At 46.3% G+C, this 26,394-nt stretch overlaps 1 protein-coding gene and 1 long non-coding RNA gene across 11 annotated transcripts in view; one reads left to right on the forward strand and one right to left on the reverse strand.

Annotated features, from left to right (window-relative positions):
* The window catches only part of LOC309377840, a 60,077-nt gene extending 40,496 nt beyond the window's left edge, over window positions 1–19,581 (forward strand). The window contains exon 4 of one of the 2 annotated variants that reach the window (XR_014171715.1): window positions 18,082–19,581. This is a non-coding gene — a long non-coding RNA (uncharacterized lncRNA). Of the gene's footprint in view, window positions 1–11,829; window positions 12,320–18,081 lie in introns of those variants that run through there. The other variant, XR_014171716.1, reaches the window with a different exon arrangement.
* The window catches only part of SLC4A4 (solute carrier family 4 member 4), a 187,948-nt gene that overhangs the window by 122,151 nt on the left and 39,403 nt on the right, over window positions 1–26,394 (reverse strand). For 6 of the 9 annotated variants that reach the window (XM_081924842.1, XM_081924835.1, XM_081924841.1 and 3 more), the window contains exons 1-2: window positions 22,374–23,102; window positions 7,274–7,444 (exon numbers count right to left, since the gene is read on the reverse strand). In XM_081924842.1, the coding sequence (XP_081780968.1) occupies window positions 7,274–7,444; window positions 22,374–22,551 (349 nt within the window). In that variant the 5' untranslated portion in view covers window positions 22,552–23,102. Of the gene's footprint in view, window positions 1–7,273; window positions 7,445–22,373; window positions 23,103–26,394 lie in introns of those variants that run through there. The other 3 variants (XM_081924839.1, XM_081924837.1, XM_081924840.1) reach the window with 1 other exon arrangement.

Here is a 26,394-nt window from a genome sequence, read left to right on the forward strand (position 1 = left end):
GAAAATGGATTGCCTTGTTGACTGCTTTTTAGTCAATTAGAAAGTTTTCAATCAACGAATCCAACCAATTAATTAATTAATCAAGGCTGTAGCCCTACATACCAGGGACACAGAGTGGGGGCGGGAGGAGGGGGCTTGGCGAAGTATTTGCAAAGCAGGAACCTCTGCTACAGAGGTGTGCGAACTTGGCTTTTACAGCTCAGGAAGACAACGTGTTTTGTGTTGCTCTCTCTCAGATGTCAAGCTATACACTGTTTTGAGTTCATTTAAGGTCAGGCAGAGCCAGGTGACTGGGTTCAAATGGCAGCATACATGAGATGTACAACACAGCCCAAAATGAAAAGGCACACCAGGACCTTTACGACGAGTTGGCTGAGAAATCAGGGCATGAGTGGGCACAGCTCCCAAGATGCAGTATTTGAGAAAGCCTTTAATATTTCTGCAGACATTAAGCTGGTTCCACATGCAATACTAAGCCATAGAAAAGTGACTCAGCCTCATGCGCTCTGCCCCTCACTACTCTAACACAGTGCAAGGAGGAGCTCAGAAGCTTTAGTTTCATTTTTAAGTTAACCTAAACCAACCAAACTGTGGTTAACGTTAACTGTCGTTTGCTGAAACAGGCCAGCTTCCAACCATGGTTTAGGCAGTTGCCTTGTTTTGACAAACCATAGTTAACAATGGCAGTTTAGAGTTTGCATAATATACACTAAACTACGATTAATCTAAAACAGTAGGGAATGCATCCCATGTCCTCCTCACAGCCACACCAGAGGAGAGGGAAGCGGGGAGCTCATGGTTTGCCATGGCTCATCCTCATTGGGCTGGTTCACACAGAATGCTAACCATGGTTTACCACTATGTGCACAAGTTGGAAAGAGCCCAAGTGATGGATTGGGCTTCCGCATTTCTCCTCCTCCTGCACAGCTGTAGAATTTCAAATACCCCCTTCCTTGTCCCACACAGCTGAGAGAAGGACTTCATTAGTATTTACTTTCGGTTTAATATCCCCATGGTTTGAAACTCAACAAGACTGAAGCTTGCTCATGCACCACTAAACTATGGTTTGTTTCTTCTTCATTTCATAAAATCCCTACACAGCTTGATTGTTTTAAAAGCAAACAAACCTCGAAGCAGTTTAGTGTTATGTCTGAACCAAGCCATTTTCACAGCACCTCAGCTCCTTATGTAGAAAATGTTATTATCTGCTTATCGGAGGGGCTGAAGATGAAGAAACATTTGGTAAGCGTTGTGCTTTTAAAGGAAATATAATTGATCGGCAAAGATCAAGCACAGCAATGAAATGTTTACTACAGGGCCCTTCCCACTTTAAATCAATTGTGCTCAGTGGTAATCTCTACAGCAAGCCTGTACTACTAGTGAGCATCCACACTGAAAACAGACTACCAAGCTATCTAACATGCCCCCTCCTAAAGTATTAGACAACACCTGTTTATGCACTCCTAGGTAGGAAAATAAGCAGACAGGATTATCATGAGTACATCTCTGCTTGGTAGGTCATGAGTTGTGCTGGCTTGCTCCACAGACAACACGGTAAATAATGCCTGATAATTGAGACGAACTAGTGTTCCTTCAGACACCAGAAATGTCAATGAATCCCCTGGCCCCGACTATCCAAAAATAAAAAAGTAAGGTCAAAATGACCCACGGTCGTCAACATCACCACATGTATTAATGAGTTTGTGTGATTGAATCTATTTTAGTTTGGCATGAAGAGTGGGGGTGAAAGCAGCTTTAAATAAAATACAGTGAACTACAATTAAGCTATAAGCCAGGGTGAGTCAACAAGGTACTCTACAAATGTCGCTGGACAACAGTTCTCATCATTCCAGATGACTGATTCACCGTGCTGCCTGGGAGTCCAGCAACATGAAGAGGGCGCCACATGGACTATTCCCAAACTAAAGTCTGCGCATACACAGTGTGATTATGGACAAACCATAGTGGCCAGGTTATCACCTTGCAAGCAGAGAGACTGGAAAAGTAGACAAACTGGTTTTAACCATGGTATGCTTGGTGCAGCGCAAATAGGAAACAAAAACCCACTTCAAACCATGGTTCAGATATAACCCACTTCAAACCATGGTTTCCTGCTCCTAGTTTGCGGAAGGAAGATCCTTAACCATGGTTTAGATCAGGCATAGGCAAACTCGGCCCTCTGGATGTTTTTGGGACTACAACTCCCATCATCCCTAGCTAAGAGGACCAGTGGGTCAGGGATGATGGGAATTGTAGTCCCAAAACATCTGGAGGGCCGAGTTTGCCTATGCCTAGTTTAGATATTCAGACACTAACACTTAACCACCACAAAACACCATCTGTATACATAGGGCCATGCGGTTTAGCTGCTGCTGTTGTTGTTTTTAACTGATAATGGATTCTCTGGCATCTCTTACCTATGGGCAATTCCAAATGCTGAATTTGTTACATATCTTCAACTGCTAATTTTCTCACACATTCCTTAAAGGCAGGTACTGTCCAGCACCCTGCAAGCATGCAGCCAAACAGAAGGATGCCTTCCAAAAAAACAAGAGTCTGAGCCATGCTAGCTTTTCTGCCTAATCAGATTATGTAGCATTTACTTTCCAGGGAAAGCTGCATTTTGAATCACAAATGTTAAAAGCTGCACATTAACCTCAGGCCTTAGATGACACGGCTACCGCTGAGACAGTAGCAGAGGTTACATTACACACTCACCAGGAGGAGAGGGGAAAAATCCCCGCAGAGACACAGAGCATAGCAATCCATAGATTAATTTGAGTAGCTGAGTCAGATCCACATTAGCGGCCATTACTTTTTTCAAAAATGAAACCAAAGCCATATGCACAGCATTTCAGCTCAATCGCTTAAGTGCCCGTGAAAACAAGATCAAATATTGTGAGATAACAATCCCTTACTCGGAGATGCTTTGGATGCTAACATGTGGCGGCAATACGGGAAATAAATTTTGCAAGCAGTGCCAAAGGAGGAATATGCGAGTCGCACATATACCGTATTTTTCGGCCCATAGGGCGCACCGGCCCATAGGGCGCACCTAGTTTTTTGGGGGGGAAATAAAGAAAAAAAAATTTTTCCCCCCCAGGCGGGGGGCTGGGGCGGGGGAAGCCCGAGCTTCCCCTGACCCCAGCACGGGCAGCTCTCCACAAGCCGTGGGAGAACTGCGCGAAGCCCGAAGCCTGGGGGGCGCTGAGCTCAGTACGCCCCCAGGCTTCGGGGTGCAGGCAGCTCTCCAAAAGCCATGGGAGAGCTGCGTGACTTCGCACAGCCCTCCCACGGCTTGCAGAGAGCTGCGTGAAGCCTGGAGAGCGAGAGGGGTCGGTGCGCACTGACCCCTCTCGCTCTCCAGCCTTCAGCGAAAGCCTGCATTCGCCCCAGAGGACGCACACACATTTCCCCTTCATTTTTGGAGTGCGTCCTATAGGATGAAAAATACGGTATTTTTTAAGGCTGAGCTCCCTCTGCTACATGGAAGGGGAGAATTTTGAGTCCTCCTCACAAGAGATGCCACAAAGCCTTTAACAGGCACTGGCAGGAGTAACGGGGGAAGCAAACAGTTTTTAGGCTTTAAAAGCAGGGTAAGAACTTTGAACAAAATAAAGCACAGGCCTTGAATCAACAGGATTTCCTATGCAGATACCTGCCCCTCGGCCAAACAACACCTTTTTGTTTACTTACACGCACACAAACACTTGTCTCCATTGGGCCAGAAGATAGACATGTAAAAAGCCTTTTCACTTGATTTGCTAGTGCCCTATGGAGGCCATTTGGAAGAGGTTCCTATTTCAGGCATTTTAATAGGCAGAATTGATCATCTTTATTTGTGCCTCTGTCAAATGTGGGCATATTAGAATAGTTTTCCCTCACGCACACACCCTCCCCATTCTTTTCCTAGTCATAAATACAGTGGTACCTCGGGTTAACTACTTAATTCATTCCGGAGGTCCGTTCTTAACCTGAAACTGTTCTTAACCTGAAGCACCGCTTTAGCTAATGGGGCCTCCTGCTGCCACTGCGCCGCCGGAGCACAATTTCTGTTCTCATCCTGAAGCAAAGTTCTTAGCCCGGGCTACTATTTCTGGGTTAGCGGAGTCTGTAACCTGAAGCGTATGTAACCCGAGGTACCACTGTATAACTAAAGCTCTTTTTGCTTCTCATTGTTCATCCAAGTCACACTTACAAGAGCAATTGACTTGGTCACCCTTTTTAGTGGGCGTTCATGATTATTTGTGACCAGTGCTATTTTTCTAGAAAAAATAGATGCCGGAACTCACCATGAACGCCTCCCTTGCTCTCTTATATCAGGGCAATGGCGCACACCTGGGAGGTGCTGGGACTGAGTTCTGATGCGTTCCAGCTGGAAACAGGCCCTGTTTGTATCCTTGATGGCGACAGGGAGGTCATAGGACAGCCTGCTTTAAATACTGTTTGCACCTGCGAAAGTTTTGGGGTGGACATACTGCTTCTCTTCCAAATGGCGCACATCCCATAGCTTCCTGGTGAAATATTGTAACTTTTTATAGCACAAATCTTCCAGGGGTGGTTGAGTTGGCTGATGGCCCCTCTTTTGTTTTGCAAGAGTGCCCACCCGGACAGCAATAACGTAATAACACTGGAGAAGCATCCCAGAACAACTAATGAAGAGGAATGACAGTGTGGAGGAGCCCTGAATCCTTTGCATTAGACGCAGCTAGAACCCAAAGCAAAGTGAATTTAAAATACTCCTCTACAGATCTGTCATCTTGTGGGGATCTTAATTGTATTTTACTTCAGATTCCTGAAAGAATTCCAATTATGTTACAGAAGTCTTTTTGCTCCTAAGCAACCGCTGCAAGCGCAGGAAAAATTTTATTTGCATTGACTTTGCTTTCAAGCAGATAATTTTCTCGTTCGCTTTACCCTCCAAGTAAAGGCATAATAATGGGCAACGGTGATAAAAACAAACCCTCAAGCTCCTTCTAGACAAGGGCTGCGTGTCACTTCTGTAGATGTGATCTAGGGACTCTGAAAGCCTTTGGTGAAATCTGCATCTAGGTTCCCAGTCAGAACTGTAACTCGGGAGATTTTTCATCACTTGTTAAATCAGCACTGGCTGAAGCCAGTCTTGAGCAAATCAGTCTTATGCAAGCCTGATGCACACCAACATCCATCCCATCGCCCCTTAATCTTGTGAACTAGCAGCCCCTGCTAGTCTATTCTTGGAACTCTTAAGGAACGAGACAGTTGCACTGAAATCTTTCAGACTGCACAGTAATAACAGTGCCAAGTGGAGAGGAGGGATTTCAGTTACTTTTTCCTTACAGCAAGCACAACTATCCAAACCTATGTATGGTTATGAGGGAAGCACCTCCCACCGGTAAGCTTATTCACAGTTGATAGGAGATGGAAAATGCTGGCCTCTAAGTGGGGTGGAAAATCCAAGACCACCTGCTCACTTTGCCTCCTAGAAGTTTGATTGAGAGCCAATTAGGAACGTGGAGTAATTATCGCTCCCTGTGCTTGGTTGGTGCCTCTGATCTAGTCCATAACCCAGTTTCAAACTACAGCAAGTTAAAATGCCTCTGGGACGCTCCCACCCAACACACAAACATGGATAACTGCTCCTACTTGTATGTAAGAAAGATGCATTTATTCAAGCAAGTGACAGTATAAACCCAGCAGCGGACGATGAAGCTCAGGAACCCCGATTCAGGAGTTCAGAAACAAGGCAACAAGTTCAGAACAAGACAGAAGCAATGAAGATGTCCTAACAAGTTTCCACACCCTGCCTGCCAAGCTTTCAAAGAGGAGGCATGGAGTGCTCACACAAGAGACTCGCTCGCCTTGCGGGAAATACCAGGATTGCTGTGCATGGGCTCTGTTGGTGTGGGTGGGTCTGCTCACATCTGCGAATGAGGTGCCTGGGTTCTGGGCAATAAGGCTGCACCTACTCCAGCTCCTGTTCAGTCACAGCTGCCTCCTGCCTCCCCCTTGGCTGCTCACATCCCTCCCTAGCCTCCAATGAGGCTCTCTGCTCCATGGGAAGGTTGAGAAGGAACCAGGATCCCTGCTCCCCCATTCCAAAGCAGATGAGCAAAATGGCGAGATCCCCCTGCATTCAGCCCCCAATCCCCCACTTCTTCTTCCTGCTCCTCCTGCCAACCCCAGCCCTGTGGGGGGTTCGTGACACCAGGTGGACATAAAAGCTGGCTGGCATTTGTCTTCAGCATCTGGTATTCTGACTGTGGCACTGCTTCTATACACCTAGCTATTGGGGCTACTAGGCACTGACAGGTCTTGCTCTCTGTGAATTTGCATAAAATGCTAGACCACCCATTCCATCAGGCTGCAGCAGATGGAGAAAAAGAAATCCAGGTCAACATGAGAAGCAAGATCCATTGGGATCCTCCCTCAGTTGTTACCTGGAAGTAGCCAGAGGGAGAGTAGAGAAGGAGAGCCACTCCACTGACTCAGCTGAGAGACTAGTAATTTTTGGCTGCTCCTCTCTGAGGTGAGAATACCCGTGCATCCAATACAGTTGTACCTTGGTTTTCGAACAGAATGCATTCCAGAAGTCCATTTGACTTCCGAAATGTTGGGAAACCAAGGCACAGCTTCTGATTGGCTGCAGGAGTGTCCTGCAGCCAATCGGAAGCCGAGCCAGGCATTCAGCTTCCGAGGCAAAGATTGAAAACCGAAACACCTACTTCCGGGTTTGCGGCATTTGTGTTCCAACAAACTAAGCTGTTGGAAAACCAAGGTACGACTGTATCCTAAATGAAAGGATACTTCAAGAAGTTCCCCCAAACAACATTTATCTAGCTCAGAGACACTGAAATACATATCTGTACACTGCAAAATTGTGTAAGGAGAAAGACTATGAAGCCATGATCCGTGGAAGGAAGATAACACTGAACCTTCAATCTTTGCCATCCCAGTCTTGGCTCCGTTAAATCAATCCATAACTGACATCTTGAGAGACGTAGCCCTTTGACTCACAAACCTCAACTGTTTCAAAAAAAAAAAAATCCAAAGTGCACAAAACCCCAAAATGTTCAATCAAATCATTTCAATCAATTCTGAAGGCAAATCAAGTTTTACACATCTTGCAAACACCTGGTCTAAGGTGTGTGGGGTTTCGCAAGGACTCAGTGCATTTTTCCATTGCATAATTCTGTTGGCCCACATGTTTTCAGTTATACACCTCCCATAAAGAGCCCTCGCCATTTGTACTGTGGTTCCCTGAGAAAGATTGCAAAAAGTGCCCATTACTCACTGAGTGGCTTGAGGATGCTGCTACTTGTCTCGTCGGCATTTTCAACATCAGATTTGTCCGAGTTTTCAGAGATTTTCTCCTTTTCTTTCTTCTCCTTGGGCTTTCTTCTGTGGCGCCTCCGCCTTCGGTAACTCTTAGGCACGTGAACCCCAATGTAGACTGTATGGTGACCTAGGATGCATAAACATGTTGCTTTTTAATAATCTTCATATTACTCCAAGAAGCAGCAATATATCTCAGCCATGTAATTGGCACAAAACAGTATCATTCTTAGGCACAGAACAACAAAGAGGCTGCGTATCATTCTCAGCATGTGAACTTCCTTGCCTGCACAAACCAGCCATGGGGAATGGAGAAGTGGGGAAGAATCATAGAATTGCAGAGTTGCAGTGGATCATCTAGCGAAACCCCACACAATCTCAGCTAAAGAATCCCTGGAAGATGGCCATATAATCTCTGCTTAGGTAAAGGTAAAGGGACCCCTGACCATTAGGTCCAGTCGTGGCCGACTCTGGGGTTGTGGCGCTCATCTCGCTTCATTGGCTGAAGGAGCTGGCGTATAGCTTCGGGGTCATGTGGCCAGCATGACTAAGCCGCTTCTGGTGAACCAGAGCAGCGCACGGAAAATCCGTTTACCTTCCCGCTGGAGCGGTACCTATTTATCTACTTGCACTTTGACATGCTTTCAAACTGTTAGGTTGGCAGGAGCAGGGACTGAGCAATGGGAGCTCACCCCATCATGGGGATTCGAACCGCCGACTTTCTGATCGACAAATTCTAGGCTCTGTGGTTTAACCCACAGCACGACCCGCATCCCTTCAATCTCTGCTTAAAAACTGCCAATGAAGGACGGTACACCACCTTCCAAGGCAGTCCATTCCACTGTGAAACAGCTCTTACTAGTAGAAGGTTCTCTCTAACGTTTATCTGTCCTTATTTTGTAATTTGAATCCATGATGCATGATGGCATCATGTCAGACACATAGTGGAAAGAGAACTTGGCCCAGGGCTGCCATTTTCACCATCAGCTCCACATCCAACATCACACTTGTTATGCCCCAGTTTTGAAAGAGCCTGGCTTTCACAGCAACTTAAAACACTGCACATTGCTAGCCTTTAGAAATTTATTTTTACGTGCCTATCCCCATGATTGTTGGGTACATGCTGACCATAAGAAGAACACTTGGAAACATCTCTTGAAAGGTACCCCACTTCCTACAATGGATTTGTCATGTGCAAGAAATTTCACTTGGGGGAGTGTAGCATTCTCATACCCACCCACCCCAAAAAACCCATGTGCCAAAAGTCAAACCTTGCACACAGCTCCACATACAGGGTTTCCCAGCAGGCAACATGCATGCAGATGGCCATAAGAATGGATCCATCAGCATTCCAGCCCCCCCTGTTTTTGCCTTCGCATTTCAAGCTTCCTTCTAAACTCATGAGGACTAGAACTTTTTTTATCAATCTCAAAGAAATGACAACACAGTACCTGATTATCAAGAATATTTAAAACATTGCCGGACTACACAGGGGTATGGATGTTGTTAATACAGGAAATAAAGAAGAAGTGCTCCAGTTTTAAAAATGAATGTGCATTCTAGCCAACAGAGATTTATTTATGATTTGTTTGATGCATCATTATCCCAGTCTTCAGCCAAAAGGAGCACACACAAAAATGTCAGCAATGGTCCCTCCCTAGGTGAGGGAAATGTTGAAAGCATTTTAGTGTCATAAAGCAAAACACCTATAAAAAAAATTAGTCAGATGTTTGCTCCATAATCTGATGACCCATCATACTGTGAATCTGCTTGCCTTAATTTCACATAGAACGCAAACATGAAGTATCTCTGATGTGGCCAGATAATCCTGGTTTTACCCACACGTTTCTCAAGGCTTTAGGGCGGAGAACTGCAGATAAACAAACATACACCGGCAGTGATGGAAATGTGTTTATCTGAAGGTGTGCATCTCATAAACTCAAGCAGCAGCTGGATATCTCTAAGAGGCATCAGCCGCTTTCCTTCAAACCCAAATCGCTTCGGTTACTGGGCTCAGAGTGACTGGAAACAATCATATGCACCAACTCTCATGGCCTGGCTGAGTCAATGTATTATTAATATTTATTTATTTATTTATTTATTTATTGCATTGATATCCCTTCTTATCCAAGGAGCTCAAGGTGGTGTTCATAACTCTTCTCCTCCTCATTTAATCCCCACTTACCCCTGTGAGGTAAGTTAAGCAAAGAGGTAGAGAGTAGCCCCCAAGATTACCCATTGAGCTTCATGGCAAGTGGGTATTTGAACCCCAGTCTCCCAGGTCGTAGTCTGGGCACATTGGTTCTGTGACGATGGAGAAGGGTGGTTCGTCAAGCATCTAGGGGAAAGTTCTCCAAGTGGGGGAATCCCCTCAACCTGTTGTTCTGCCCCATCTGTCACAGTGGGAAGGCCTGCTCACCCTGCCTCCCTCTCCCCAGGGAGCCTATCTCCAGTGTTAAAAAAAACCTCAGATATATAAGTAAAGGCTCCAAATAGCTCCTTCAACCAAGGTTACAATCACCAAAATGAACGTCCAGGTGCCAGATGGCTCTAAAGAATTCTTTTTCAAATGGCGGACTGGCTGAGATTGATTCTCAGTTAAACATCTGGCAAGTTCAGATGACAACCTTAAGCTAGGTTAAGAACTCTGAGAACTTAAAGAAGACAAGTCGCTTGATCTAGGGAAAGTCCACCTATGTCCATCAGATGTCAAAGAGATAAACAACTACCTGACATTTAGAAGACATCTGAAGACAGCCCTGTTCAGGGAAGTTTTTAATGTGTGACATTTTAATGTATTTTTAATCTTTGTTGGAAGCCGCCCAGAGTGGCTGGGGAAACCAAGTCAGATGGGTGTGGTACAAATAAATTATTATTATTATTATTATTATTATTATTATTATTATTATTATTATTATTGTTATTACTACTACTACTACTACTACTACTACTACTACTACTACAGTGGTACCTCGGATTAAGTACTTAAGTTCCCGAGGTCCGTTCTTAACCTGAGGTACCACTTTAGCTAATGGGGCCTCGCGCTGCCACTGTGCCGCCACTGCACGATTTCTGTTCTCATCCTGAAGCAAAGTTCTTAACCCGAGGTACTATTTCTGGGTTAGCGGAGTCTATAACCTGAAGCATATGTAACCCAAGGTACCACTGTAGTAGTTGTAGTAGTAGTAGTATTTATTGGCCTATTCCTACCTATTTTTCTCAACACGGACCATTCCTAACAAAAGAATATTCTTCACAATGGTGAGCAGAGCAGAGCAGTGGGGGGTGAGGGTAAGCGAAGACAAGTTACAACAATTAACTGCTAACCTTCACTGCTCCTGCTCAAGCTGCACAGGAAAAGCATTTCGGTTCCTGAAATTCATTCGGATTGTGCAGATAAAATATAACGAATAGAATTGTACAGGATGTGGTATTAAGTGTGTGAAAACAGTCAAGATCCAATGACACACACACACCCCAGGCATGCAACTCCAGAGGTGCAGATGTCAGGCACCATCCTAGCACCCAGGCATCTTCTGATGGTTACAAGTGGCCGATAGCCAGGTGCAAAATGCGTCTGGCTCCTGGCTAATTTCTAACACAGCCTTCCCCTGACACTACCATGCACCTGTCGCTCAACCCACCCCAGAGTCATCAGACACTGGGTCTAGCCCCACCTCTCCAGAGAGGAATGCTCCACTCAGACCGCCTCCCAAGAGACAGACCCGCCTCCTCCATCACCTAGGTCCTGTAGATGCCAACAGGTGGAGCAGGTTCCGCCTTCTAGGCAGGACTGCTAGACCGCTTGGTAAGGAACAGAACCACCTTCCATGCCAACCTGAACCCAGCCGACTTATAACGGGGTTACAAGGGCTGCATCGTCGTCAGATCAACCTGAATAACTGGCTCACCTGCCTTCTGCCTTTGTGTATCTGTGCCTTGGATTAACTGCCTGTGCTTCACAATGATAAACATTAAAGCTTTAGGGGGAAATCAACAACACCCGAGTTCAAATTCTCCAGCAACTTTGAGCCAGACACCAAAATACACATATCCGGGGATGGGGGCCATATCCCAATTAGGCAACTCCCAATTTATGCGGTGGTTATGTTCCAAGGCCCTGTGCGTTTAAGAGAAATCATGTATATTTGAAACACCACTGGAAAAAGCTTGACCGGCTTGAAGCTGAGTGGGATTGTGGCAAGAACCATTTACAGTCTCATTCTCATGGGAAAACTCAAGTTGCATTAGTAAATGGGGGGGTGGGGGAGATCTCGTACATAAAGGCTCATTGAAAAATTGTGTCAAGTGTTTCCTGCAGAGGCACTCCTGGGAGGAAAGTCTAGGAGTTTATCTTGATATTGTATACACATGCCAACCATTTCCTCCAAGAAAGTCTCTGATGGGGGCGGGGAGGGGGGGAAGCAGAAAACCCATTCTCTCTGTCTGTCTGTCTGTCTGTCTGTCTGTTTCTCTTACGGCTGAAGCAATACTGTGATTTTCTCTCTTCTGCAGAATACGGGGAGAGCAGGAAAGTAATGCACACACACACAACTTCAGATTCATGCTACCAAAAGCTGCACTGGTGCACATGTGATCGAGGGATTAAAGAGATTGTCTAGTTCTGTTGGCAGCATATTAAAGTATTAGGATTACAGGCCTACTATGATGTGTTTCTATTATCAAGCTGACCGCGGCATTAAAACAAGTCATCAGAGGTAGCAACTGCTGCTCCAACAACCAAAGGACGGCACCAGTTTTCTACTGAATGTGCCTTGCAGATTTGATCCTGCCAACTCTGATTTTCAATGGCACATAATGCCGCTGTCCTGAGAGGCACCCTGCGCTCATCTTTTCATCCCTAGCTCAATGTCAGGCTTGCCGCAAAATGCATCCCTTATTATTTATCCATTGACATGTTGTAGGTTGAAAGATGCGGGGGAACATATTGAGTCCCCTGCCCCAAGGAGCTTACAATCCAAATTTCAGCAGTTAGGGAAATTAACTAAAGGGCTGACGAGGATGGAGGGGTGGGAAGGGAACAGGGGGTTGGTGTGTACAAGTGCAATTGCACATGCTTTGGTTTTCTTCTGGGGTGGGAGGGAAGAGCTAAGGTTTTGTGGAAACAATCGGGTCGGGAGAGGGAATAGAAGAGATCTTGTCTGTCGGATGCTCTCTCCAGGGAGACACACCTGGCGCCAAAGGTGTGAGTTTTTAGTTGCCTTTTAATTCACACCTTTGGTAGTCAAGTTGCCTCCTACAGCACTGCTCATCTTCTAGTGTGGTGGGTAGGACTTTTTAATGAGCATTTTATGAAATTTGCATTTTTCATCGTTTCCAAATTTTGGGTTTTCAATTGCTTTTAGTCATTGTATTACATTCTCTTGAGCTGCTCTGAGACCTTTTCTAACGTACAAAGCAAAGGACAGATGCAATAATTAAAAATGAACAATTACAGTGGTACCTCGGGTTACATACGCTTCAGGTTACAGACTCCACTAACCCAGAAATAGTACCTTGGGTTAAGAACTTTGCTTCAGGATGAGAACAGAAATTGTGCAGCAGTGGCGCGGCAGTGGCGGGAGGCCCCATTAGCTAAAGTGGTGCTTCAGGTTAGGAACAGTTTCAGGTTAAGAACGGACCTCCGGAACGAATTAAGTACTTAACGCGAGGTACCACTGTATTGGTTGTTGCTTATGTTTTGTATTTTGTTGCTGCATTTCATGTTATTTTTATTGTTGTATTGTGACCCTAAGCTCTTGTGAGCCACACTGAGCAGCAAAGAGGCACTGGAAAGGTGGGACACAATCTTCTGTATATTATATAAATAATATACTGCATATGAAATAAAAGAAAGGGACAGGTGGAATTACGCAGGTCAACCTGGGATGGGAATTCTGGGCATAGGAACCATAAGCAAAAGGGGAAAAAAGGTCTAGCCCTGGAGAGCAGAAGAATTTGGGGCAGATGAAACACATCAGAGTTGAAGACATGCAAGTCACCGACAAGGACTATATCTTGGCATTTCGAAGGTGGTATTAACATTTTGAAATTCAGGAAGGGTGTAAAATCTGGACCAGGCTTTGCCAGATGGCTGTGGTTGGTGGGAGCTGTAGTCTCGAACATTCAGTGGGCACGAGGTCAGGATGATTTAGAGCGAAGCACATGAGCTGAGTATCTGAAGATCCAAGCCTGGCAGGTGGCTTCCCCAAAAGCTGAGACGGAGAGAAGAGTTGGCTGAGAGGCATGGGAATTAGGTTATGCCAGCCGCAAACTGCAGCCAAAAAAACAAAAGCAAAACCTGACAAACTGTGAGAAGTTGCCAAGGTGGGGCCAGAGAGCCCTCTAGCTAAAAAGCTGGAGGGAGAGAGAGAGCAGCTGGAGAGGAACTGAGAATTCTGTAATCAGCAGCTAGGGCAAACTAATGTTCATTTTCTATTTTCTGTGCTGGAGGCATCAGGTAAACTCACTGTTTTGGATGTATTCAGGCCTTGGGCCTGGTTTTGAGACCTTTCTCACCCTAGCACAGAAATGTTCAACCGGTCGACTGTGGTCGACAGGTAGATCCCCTGGTGATCCCCGTCGATCGCTGGCTCCTTATCGATCGCAAACTTTTGAATGACTGTTTCCAGCCCCCACCCCCCTGGCTCTGTCCCTCCACCACATAAAGTGTGCACTGTTTTGTGTTTTCTTATTGCGCTGTTGAATACATTTCGAGCGTTTGTTATTGGTGGAGTTTGAGATGAGCAAAGTATTTGATTCACCCCCAAAAAAGCTCAGCAGCTGCGGTATTCCCAACAGAAACTCAACAACTTTTGTCTGCCCAAAGAAAGCTGAAGAATTGTGGTCTTCCCCCCCCCCAAAAAAAAAAGCTCAGCAACTCTGTTCTCCCCAAAAGAAGATCAATAACTCTTTCTCTCCCCCAAAAAAGCTCAACAATTCTGGTCAATCCTCAATGACAATGGGTAGATCACTTCCAGGGTTTTTTTTACACTGGGAGTAGATTGAAGTCTCTTGGGAGTTGGATGGGCCTGCCCTAGTAGATTGCCTCTGGGAGGGGCTATATAGGGGGAGTGTCTCTGTTGGTCCCATTAGAACAGCCTTTCTCAACCTGTGGGTCCCCAGATGTTGTTGAACTACAACTCCCATTACTCCTAGCTAGCAAGGCCAGAACTCAGGGGTGATGGGAGTTGTAGTCCAACAACATCTAGGGACCCACAGGTTGAGAACCACTGCCTTAGAAGCTTTCGATCCTTCCAGGTCACCTAGTGAGGATGGAAATTGGATGGTTGGGACTGTTGTGCATTGGCTCAAGCCCACCCTTGAAAGGTAGTCTCATGAGGTTGTGCTAGGAAGGGGACTCATGTTTGGTCTCCTTGGTCTACATGATGCCGCATGGTTCGTTCTTCTCTCCAGTGTTCGTCTAGAGGACAGGGAACCTTTGGCCTTCTAGATGTTGGTACTCCAACTCCCACCTGCCCCAGCCAACATGGCTGTCAGGGACTTGCTGGACAAAGAGGAGTGGTGGAAGGAAACCCCCAAGGGAAACTCCAGAGGAGGAAGGCCCAGAGTCGGGGGATTGGTGGTGGGGCACAGAGGAGAGGTCAGAGGGAGAAGATTGGGAGGAAGGGCCAGATGCTGAAAGGGCAACAGGGTTTAGTGAGTAGAAAGAGTCTGTGATAGGGAAGCAGTTCAAACTCCGAGGCTGAAGCAGTGGAGGGGAAACAAAAGGCTGATGAATAATCAAGGGAGTCCATCCCACCACCCCTGGGTTATATAAAACATATCAGAACCACCAGTTTCCACTAACCCTTATTTCACAAGTTCTCTAGCTTATCGAGACTGGGAAATCTAAGTGGGGATTCAGCACTTATCTCAAAGTTATAATTAAACCTTTTATGGACGATGAAAAGGATAAGAAGGGGGGGGCCACGTCTTATCAAGTATGCGACAGCAGAATAGCCTGATCATTTCTAATCAGGTCTTTGAAGCGCAAGTGTCTTCCAAAGACCAGTGTAATCTTTTATATAAATGACCTCTGAAGACTTTCGTGACATGCAAGAACACGCCAGAAGACTTTGGCTTGCAAGACGGTCTGATACTAAAGGGAGGAGGGGAAGAGAGGAGAAGGTCGGGGGACAGCTTTTCTGACCCACACGACCAGTTTAAACCCTGTGCTCCAAAACGCATGCCTCTCTCACCCCATTTCTTACACAGAACTACTTGTTACACCCATTTAGCACCAAACTGTGGCTTGCACAACACTTGATCTGTAATACATTCATGCTTGTTCTATCCACAGAAGTTGTCAGGTTCAATTCCTGGAATCTCCAGAAAGGGAAAGACTCTGTCTTGAAACCCTGGAGAGCCACTGCCAGCCAGTGTAGACAATACTGAACTAGATGGAGCAATATCTGGAAGACCACCCCCATCCCTACAGACCCTCTCGTGTGATGAAATTAGCAGACGGGGCTCTCCAGGTAGTTCCTTCACTGTTAGAGGCTCAGGAAGGGGAGGCCTGGGAGAGGGCCTTCTCTGTGGCAGCCCCTAACCTACGGAACTCCCTTACCACAGAGGTGTGCCTGGTGCCTTTGTTGTGCAGCTACCAGAGAATACTAAAGGCATGCCTCTTCACCCTGATCTTTGCCACTTGAGGTTTAGATTTTCAGATTCTCAAACTTTTAAAAAGTTAAAGGTACCCCTGACCGTTAGGTCCAGTCGTAGACGACTGGGGTTGCAGCACTCATCTCGCTCTATAGGCCGAAGGAGCCGGCGTTTGTCCGCAGACAGCTTCCAGGTCATGTGGCCAACATGACTAAGCCACTTCTGGTGAACCAGAGCAGCACACGGAAACGCCGTTAACCTTCCCGCCAGAGTGGTACCTATTTAACTACTTGCACTTGACGTGCTTTCGAACTGCTAGGTTAGCAGGAGCTGGGACCGAGCAACGGGAGCTCACCCCATCACGGAGATTTGAACCACCGACCTTCTGATCGGCAAGCCCTAGGCTCAGTGGTTTAGACCACAGAGCAACCCACGTCCCTTCTCAAACTTTTGTTGGCATATATACAAGATTCAAGCAGGGTTCAATACCAAAAAAACCCAACAAAAAAACACCACCCACCCCTAAACCCCTATATCTAAAACTTAAGTTAGTGTTGTCACTAACTCATTACACACCTCCATCCTATCCTCAGCCTGAGTAAATGTAAGGAAGGCTACCTTACATAAGTTGAGGTGAATATTTTTAGCACCCACCTTATTTTGTGATTGCAAGTTGTTTAAAACTGCTTCTTAATATTGTGTACTAATAATAATAATAATAATAATAATACTGAGCTAGCTGGGACTCCGCATAAGGCAGCTTCCTATGCTCCTATACTGAGGGAGTTACATATCAGAGTTAGCCCCTTAAACTGGAAGCGGATGAGCAACCATTGCAATGCAGTCAAGGCAGAGATAGAAAAGCACTTCTGAGGGGATTGGGGCAGTCCTTTCATTCATCGCTTGTAAACCTGTTGCTAGATTCGCACTCCCAGGCATCTAATCTGCTTTCCTTCCTTTGAGAGTGTGAGAGGTTAGAGAAGCCATCAGGCTTGCATTGCCATGATCCCTGCTCTGATCAAGCAAGCGCGACTTGGATCCTACTTTAAAAGGCAAGCTTTTAAAGGTAGGGATGAAATTTGAAATTGGACCACACTGAATTTTTCTGAGCTTCTATTTAACGCCCCCCCCCAAAAAAAAAATATATATATAAATATAAAGGCTTCCATTACAGGGGGACCACAATAGGGTATGGGGAGGGAGATACAGAAGCCAATTTTTCAACTCTGGGTGCATTTTCATGGCTTTTGACAGCACCATTTTCTTTTTGCTTTTTTTGTTTATTTTTTTGTTAAATTTCTATACCACCCTTCATCCAAGGATCACAGGGCGGTTTGCAACATAACACCACGAAAATACATAACATATTAACAAACAATAACAACAACACACATACAGAGCCTTTTCTGCAGTGGCTCTTTCCCCTGGGGGGCTTACATATCTTTAAGCGCCAAGCAAAGCATTCCTCTTCTCCCAGGCCTTTGACCATGGGTAGGCAAACTAAGGCCCGGGGGCCAGATCCGGCCCAATCACCTTCTAAATCCGGCCAATGGACGGTCCGGGAATCGGCGTGTTTTTACATTGCATTTCTGGGTTATTTCTGGGAAATAGGAATTTGTTCTTCTTTTTTCCCCAAAATATAGTCCGGCCCCACACAAGGTCTGAGGGACAGTGGACCGGCCCCCTGCTGAAAACGTTTGCTGACCCCTGCCTTTGACCAATTAAACAATCTATAGCTTGTTAAACTGTGGGGGGTATTGTTTCTGTCCGAAACGATGGTGCGCATTGTCTAATGTCATTATCATTTTTTGTTCCTGACATGTCATGATTATTGCGTGTACCTAAATGTTTTGCAACAGCAGTCTTACTTAACCTGAGATACTGGAACTCTAGAATCCCCAAATGTTTAAAATAAAAACAGGAAATGTAGACAGTAGGACAGGAGTTTGGATTTTTAAAAGGAAAGTCGTTTCCATGAAGAAAAGCTTGCTACCGGCTTTCTAAATGCAACGTTTCAGGTCCAGACAGCATGTTCCTGGTCAGCAACTATGATGGCTATTTTGTGAATGAAAATAAGAGGTGGAGGTCAAATGGTCCTTTCTCCCATTCCACCCCAGGCTTGCCTGTTGTCACTTAGTTTCACACAGTTCTCTTGTCCTCCAGAGACAGGATTTGGCCTAGAATCCAGCCCCTAATTACAACACCAGAAAAAGATGGAGGCAGCCCCAACTCCAATATTGCATTCAATATCGTGAATTGGAACCACAGAGAAACAATAATCCCCTGCAGTTGCTGAGAAGGCAAGTAAGATAAACTTATCTCTAAAGCACTCAGTCTGATGAATGCACTATACACACAAAAATTGCTCATAATTTGTGGCTAACTTCCATCTGCGTTAATGGGAGTCGTGTTAATCCATTTTCCATCCTGCAGAGTGTTCTAATTAACCCTCGAGAAAGAAAATTTGAGCAACTGCTGAACATCTGTCTATTACAGGTACAAAAAAAAATATGAATGGACAAGCCCTCCGGGACCCCCTTCCCGCTTCCTTTAAAATTCCAGTAATTGAGCTGTCAGATGAGAAATCTCGATTTCTCCACTCCCCTATGAAGTCATAGAGGCTGCCACAACTTTCACAGGAATTCACGTTTGCTGAGCCAAAGGCTTATCTCGAAAGGATAAAGGTGGAGCTCTGAAATGCTTTCCATTTCTTAGGGCAAAAATGTTTTATCTTGTAAAACACATCTGAAGCTCCACCAAGTTCAGGATTTAAGACTATTTGGCCTCTCAAGGAAGGAATGTACCAAGAAGCCAAGGAGGGGGTAAACTTGCTCCTGCCATGACACCCTCTGTTAAGAACCAGGCCAGGAACCTCTCTGAACACTTTTACTCTAATTCAGTAGGGACCATGTGTGAGGACTAGGACTAAAACCCCTTCAGAAGGCAGGAGCCGACAGTGGGGCATTCAAGTTCCGAAAGGAACAAGCTATCAACAAGGTGGGCTCCAGAGGAAAGTGTTTCTAAGGAAGGATATTTCCAAGCACATTTCAAAGTGTTGTTGCTGACCTTTAAAGCCCTAGACAGCCTCTGCCCTGTAAACCCGAAGGAGCGTCTCCATCACCATCATTCAATGTGGAGTACAGGGTCAGGTTTAAGGTGCTGGTTTTGACCTTTAAAGCCCTTTGCGGCCTAGGACCCTCTCCTGGTATGCCCTGTGGAGGACCTTAAGGTCCATAAATAGCAACACTCTAGAGGTCCCGGGCCCTAAGGAAGTCAGATTAGCCTCAACCAGGGCCAGGGCCTTTTCAACACTGGCTCCGGCCTGGTGGAACGCTCTGTCTCATGAGACCAGGGCCCTGCGGGATCTGAATTCTTTCCGCAGGGCCTGTAAGACAGAGTTGTTCCGCCTGGCCTTTGGCTTGGAACCAGCCTGATCCCCTCCCCCTCTTTCCTATTCCTTCTGTGATGGAACCCCTATTTGGGGACTTCCCTGGCTTTTTTTCCTGGCCCATGTACGACCAGTCTGGATAGTTGGCCTTGGTGAAGATTTGATGTTTTCTCCCCCCAAACAGTTTTTGATCTGGGTTTCCACTGAAATGAGGCTGCATTTTAATCTTGTTTTTAAGTTGTATTTTAATCAATTGCTTTTATATCTGATGATAGCCACCCTGAGCCCAGTCTTGGCAGGGGAGGACAGGGTATAAATAAAATAAAATAAACCCTGACACTGAGGTCCTCCTCCAAGGGTCTTCTGCTGGTTCCATCACTGCAAGAAGTAAAGCTACAGGGAACCAGGCAGAGGGCCTCCTTGGTAGTGGCACCCTCCTTATGGAACACCCTCCCATCAGATGACAAGGAGATAACCAATTACATGACTTTCTGAAGACATCTGAAGGCAGCCCTGTTTAAGGAAGTCTTTTAACATGTCATGTTTTATTATATTTTTATACACGTTGGAGAGTGAATGGAGCAACCCAGTCAGGGGGGCGGGATATAAATAATGAAATTCTTATTATGAAGGAGGATATTCAAGTTTCCAAAACAGCATCTTCTGGGCAACCAAGAAGGTACATTTCCTCAAGGAGTAGCAGCCCCTGTGAGGAAAAGCAGTGCGCAGGTGTTCACTTTGGTAGGAACTTCTCACTACCATAAGCTTGGTAGGTGAACAGCAACAATCAGCTGACAGTCAGTGCCCTTGAAGTGTTACACATAGGACTTCCCCAAGCATCAGCAACACTTTGTAGATGTGGCACATAAGGTTTCCCGACCGCCAACGATCAGCTGATTGTCAGCATGTGGGTGAGTCCGCCCACCTGTCAAATTTGGCCAAAAGGTGTGTGTGGAAATAAGGATGCAGCTCGGTCCAGTTCCCCACACCTGAATTAAAAGACTGAAGAGGAGCCCCAAAACTGAGGTTTGCCTTCTGGTGGGTTTTATAAATGCTACTTTGGTGGCACTTAAGGAAAACCAGCCTGTGGTTTATTTGATTGACATCCTATGCCCTTTTAACAGGGTTGTGGGGAAACTGTGACTTCCCAGATGTTTTGGACTCATTTGGTGATTAGTTAGGGATGATGGAGTCTGTTTAGCCTGGAAAAGAGGAGGTTCAGAGGAGACACAATAACATCTTCAAATATCGCAAGGGCTGTCACATGGAGGGTGGAGCAAGCTTGTTTTCTCCTGCTCTGGAGGGTAAGACCCAAACCAATTGATTCAAGTTACACACAAAAAAAGGAGATTTCAACTAAACATCAGGAAGAACTTTCTGACAGAAATAGCTGTTTGATGGTGGACTCTCCTTCCTTGGAGGTTTTTAAGCAGAGGTTAGGTAGCCATCTGGCATGGATGCTTTAGCTGAGATTCCTGCATTACAAGGGGTTGCGGTAGATAGCCCTCAGGATCCCTTTCAACTCTGTGATTCAGTGATCCATAAAGGAAAGTCCTACTGCTCTCTGTCAAGTGAGTATGTTGCAGGAGGCAGCATCTATGAAAAGTCTGGGCCCAGTGGAGTTGCTGGAGGGGACTCACCTTGGGGTCAACCTAAGGACAGGGTCTTGCAAGGGACCCCACCCACTTTGTCTGTCATTACAAGGCCTCACTCTTCTGGTGCCTTCAGGAAGGCTGCCCAATCTAGCCTTAAGCTGCCTCTCAAAGTTGCTATCATAATAAAACGAGGCAATCCCACGAACAGCAGCCTGCATTCCTTAGAGGAAGGAAGGGGTGCAAATGTTATCATAATACTGTCAAATCTCATATTTCAGCGTGCATGTTTTGCCAGCGCAGGAAAATGTCGCTCGCAATATATCCCTCGTTCTATCAACCCATTTGGCAAAACAAGTCATTCTACGCATGAAAGTTATTTTTTAAAAAATAAATAAATAAATAAAATTGCTGGCGTGAAAGCGGTTGGTATGAGTATCCACAACAGCAAAGATAATAAATAAATAAATAAATAAATGCATTTATTTTCTAAACGGTGTTACTAGAGATGTTCCCCAAACTCTGACTGCCCACCAGAGTTAGTTTGGCATTGACTCTGGGCTTTTAAATCCATGAGAAACAGTTAATGAAATCAGTTTTAAGGGGTTTTTTTGGCTTTTTTGTTTGTTAAAAAGCAAATGAACGCACAACAGGAATATTTTCAGCAACAGACCCTTCCCAGAAGTTTTTTTTTGGGGGGGGGGATTACTAATTTTTCCCTGCAGGAACTTCATGTGTCCACAAGCCCTCATTGAGCTCATTGGGCTGGCTTCCATGCAAATCCAAAGTTTAAGGCTGGCCCATGGAATCTGAAAGCGCTACCCCTCTCTCCAGGAACTTTCAAGAGTCATGCGAAAAATCTACCAACGCATGGCACTTAAAAACGTTTTGCAGATTGACAGGTATGCTTCCTTTCCGCCTTTGTGGAAAGGCAAAAGGGAAAACTTCTCTGCCGCTCTACTCTGTGAAGTTTTAAGTGGGAGTGGACCGGAGAGAAAGCCTTCCGTCATGAAAAGTCGTGTCCTGATCTGAAAGAATCCCTCAGGAAAGAAAAGAAGTGATCCTCTTAGAGAGGCCCCCGCCTCTGCCCCTCCCAAGGCCTCCCTTTCAGAGCCAGCTCTGCCGGCCTCGTTTAGCATCAGGCTCGCTAAACGCCTTGCCGTCTGCATTATCCTTTACGGAGCAGCGATTCGCTAAGCACTGATAAGTATTCCACACATCAAAAGCCAGAACTGCATGAGAACCAAGTATGCATTAACTCGGAAGCGTAGAAAAGCCTGGCACTTAGAAACACCCCATAGACGTTCTCAAAACAAAACTCTCCATTATTAATGAACACTCCCCCATTCATTCCCAAGTGCAGTTCAGCCGGTAAGGAGACTTCCCCATCCCATAATGCCTCTGGATCATGAAAGGGGCAACCTTTGATCCATTCACGAAACCAAGACACAAAGAAACGAGGGACGGTTCCTTACCTTCCACCTCCTCGTCGTCGCACACATGCTTCAGGAAAGAGGCCCCTCTGTCCAAGACCGCCTCATCCTCCATCCTGTAGTAGTAGAAAAGGAAGAAAGAGTGTTCAGACTTCTCCTGGAGGGAGCCGCTCGAATTGGCCCAGCTCCTGGGCAGATTCACTTGCAGGCTATTGTTCATGTTACAAGAGAGCAGGGTCGCCTTTCACTCTGGGCTCGCCACTCCTTCATGCAGCTTCCCCCCACGGCGCTCAGCTCCTAATCTCGACGGGGCATCGCAAGATGGGGCAGGTGGGAGAGGGGAAAGGGTGCTTGCAACTAGAAGGCTTTTGTCTTCTCCTTCCTTTTCTTTTTAATTAAAGAGATGCCGCGAAGAGGAAGAGGGGCTAGAGCCGCTGGCGGAAGCATTCACGTTTTAAAAAAAACCCCACGCAAGGTAGCCGTCCACAGAGAGGCGCGCATCGTCTAGGAAAAGGCGGCGGCAGATGCGTGCAAACCCACAGACGGGGCCGATGCTCCCGCCAGCCCCCTTAATACCAGCAAAGCACACTTCTTCACTGCAAGGCAAAGCTGCGTGTCACATGTTAGCCTTACGGAAATCTGACATCTGAGGATTATCCAGGGACCAGCAAGCTCCAGCAAGTCAGAGCGCCAGGCTCATTTGCATATCTCGGACGGTCACCCACCTATCGTTCTTCTCCAGTTCCCTCCCTCTCAAGCATGTGTATCTTGTCGATTGAGACTGCAACAGTTTTCAATTCCATTCATTGATTTATTTTTCCCCTCCCCCTTTTAACAACAACAACAACTGGCTTAAAAGGTTTCCCACAAGAGACACTTCCCGTTCTCTTCCAAGCATGCGTGCATAGAAAGAAAGCATGCTTCATGCGCTGGGCAGAATGATTTTACTAGGACACCGAGGTCCAGCACGAACGGCCTTCTGGCGGTTCCCACAATGCGAGAAGTGAAGCTACAAGGAATCAGGCAGAGGGCCTTCTCGGTAGTGGCGCCCTCCCCGTGGAAGGATGTCAAGGAGATGAGCAATTATATATTAGGAGACATCTGAAGGCAGTCCTGTATAGGGAAGCTTTTTAGGTTTTACTGTGGTACCTCGGGTTACATACGCTTCAGGTTACAGACTCCACTAACCCAGAAATAGTAGCTCGGGTTAAGAACTTTGCTTCAGGATGAGAACAGAAATTGTGCAGCGGCGGCGCAGTGGCAGCGGGAGGCCCCATTAGCTAAAGTGGTACCTCAGGTTAAGAACAGTTTCAGGTTAAGAACGGACCTCTGGAACAAATTAAGTACTTAATCCGAGGTACCACTGTACTATGTTTGGAAGCAGCCCAGAGTGGCTGGGGCAACCCATTCAGTTGTGTGGGATACAAATAAATAAATGAATTGTTGGTGGTGGTGATGAATTTAATTGATGTTAGGCTAGCAGTTGGGCAGAGCAACCCAGAGATGGCCAGTGTGGGGTGATGGTTAAAGTGTCAGACTAGGACTTGAGTTCAAATCCCCACTCGGCCGCCAGGTGACCTTCGGGCAGGTCATTGCCTCTCAGCCCAGCCTACCTCACAAGGTTGTTGTGGGATTAAATGGGTAGGGGGACGCCACCTGTTGAGCTCCTTGGCTGGGGAAAGGGTGGGATACAATACAATGCAATAAATAATAATAAATGAACCATCGTTGCGCTGGGCAGGAGTTGATGATCGACTGGATGGGAGTGTCTCCCTCCACACACTGAATCTGTGGGCAAGTGGAAGTGCCACTGGTGAGGACCAAACACACACACACCCCAAAAAATGGAGCTTCCCTAGAACAGGGATTAGGCAGCTCAGAATCCATTGGATTGAAAGCTGGCCCCACTGCCATGACGTGACGGGATCAGACCCAATCTGGGCCTGATTACAATGGCAGCTACAGGATGAAGCAGAGATCTGCCTCCCCCCCCATCCCCGGTCATTTTCGGTCCCACTTACCGTATGTGGCAGGGCAGACTTCCACAAAGCACTGCCAGGTTTGTGGGGAACATGGTTAAAATTGCTCGCTAATACAATATAATACCAATATATTGGTGTTTGTATAAGCCCTAATAAACATTTTCTAGATTTTGCACCAAGGAAGGGAGGGGGGAGATTTCGGTGTATTGCTTTATTGCTTTAAAAAGGTTATTGAAAATTGCACAGAATAAAGCGAAAATGAAAAGTGCACGAAAAGGAAATGAAACGGAAAGTTATAATATATCACTATACAGTGGGCACTCGGGTTGCGAACATGATCCATACAGGAGGCACATTCGCAACCTGCAGCTTTCGCAACTTGCAGTGCCACGTCTGTGCATGTGCGGTTTGCAAATTGGCGCTTCTGCACATGTGTGCGGGTTTTGGCGGGTCCATTACCCAAAAAAATGCAACCTGAAGCATTTGTAAAGGTATGACTGTAAAGGCAAACAACTACAATTTAATATATGCTTATCTAGTGTATAGGTATATAAGTGTTACTAAAAATATGTGGTTATTTACAACCTACTAAGTTTTGTATAGGGACACAGGTGGCACTGTGAGTTAAACCACAGAACCTAGGACTTGCCGATCAGAAGGTTGGCAGTTTGAATCCCCACAACGGGGTGAGCTCCGTTGCTCGGTCCCTGCTCCTGCCAACCTAGCAGTTCGAAAGTGCAAGTAGATAAATAGGTACCGCTCCAGCGGGAAGGTAAACGGCATTTCTGTGTGCTGCTCTGGTTCGCCAGAAGTGGCTTAGTCATGCTGGCCAGCTGTATGCTGGCTCCCTCAGCCATGAGTGGACCTAATGATCAGGGGTCCCTTTACCTTTACTAAGTTTTGTATAAACACATTTCAAATATCATTGTAAATGCCATACAAAACCTACGTCTGTAAGCAATCCATTCATAAGTTGCAAGCGCTATCATATCTTCAATCTACTAACTAAAGGGGACCATAGACTCATCTTTCCTGTGCATCAATATCAGTATTTGGGCTGTAGTAAGTGGGGCTTGGCTAAAACACCAAGAGAGGAATTCAGCGTTGCTCTATTATGCTTGTTCCGTCAGCACAAGCTCAAACAATCTCCCCTCGCCTCCCACTGCATACTGTTCTGGGGGTTCTCCCACCCACCCCAAGACAATTTGCAGGGGTGCAAGGAGAAGTGGGGGGGACGCAGGTGGCGCTGTGGGTAAAACCTCAGCACCCAGGACTTGCCGATCGCATGGTCGGCGGTTCGAATCCCCGCGGCGGAGTGCACTCTCGTCGTTCGGTCCCAGCGCCTGCCAACCTAGCAGTTCAAAAGCACCCCCGGGTTCAAGTAGATAAATAGAGGCCGCTTACCAGCGGGAAGGTAAAAGGCGTTTCCGTGTGCTGCGCTGGCTCGCCAGATGCAGCTTGTTACGCTGGCCACGTGACCCGGAAGTGTCTGTGGACAGCACTGGCTCCCAGCCTCTAGAGTGAGATGAGCGCACAACCCTAGAGTTTGGCAAGACTGGCCCATATGGGCAGGGGTACCTTTACCTTTACCTTAAGGAGAAGTGGAGAAAGTCCAACTGCGGTAGTGGGAAGCGTGCCGGATTCCGCTATCGCATCTGCCCAGCTGAATCCAGGCCAGCTTTATTCCCACTTAATGGGATTTACTTCCAAGTAGATGCGAGTAGGATTGTGCTGCATACTTCTCAAACCCACGGATAGCAGGACTGTTTCGCATATTGCCATACACTAGGGATCAGCATCTTGAACTGAAGAGGCAAAATCTGGTCCCACACTGCACCCCACAATGGCTAAATGAATGGCAAAAAAAAGGAGCAATGGAGGACAATGGAATTTGCAGCTTCCATTTCAACTTTGCAGAATGGCAGCAGGTAACTTAGGCCCCATCTCCTCGGTCCTCTTCTCAAAGCTGTGCTCTGGGAAAACGGACAAGATGCTGAAGACAATGGTGGCAGGACATCTCCAAGCATGTCTGGAAAAAGTAGTATATCTAATCTTGTTTCAAGCATCAGCGCTCAAACAGC

Source organism: Podarcis melisellensis (assembly GCF_964234715.1).
Source record: "Podarcis melisellensis genome assembly, chromosome: 9".
NCBI lineage: Eukaryota > Metazoa > Chordata > Lepidosauria > Squamata > Lacertidae > Podarcis > Podarcis melisellensis.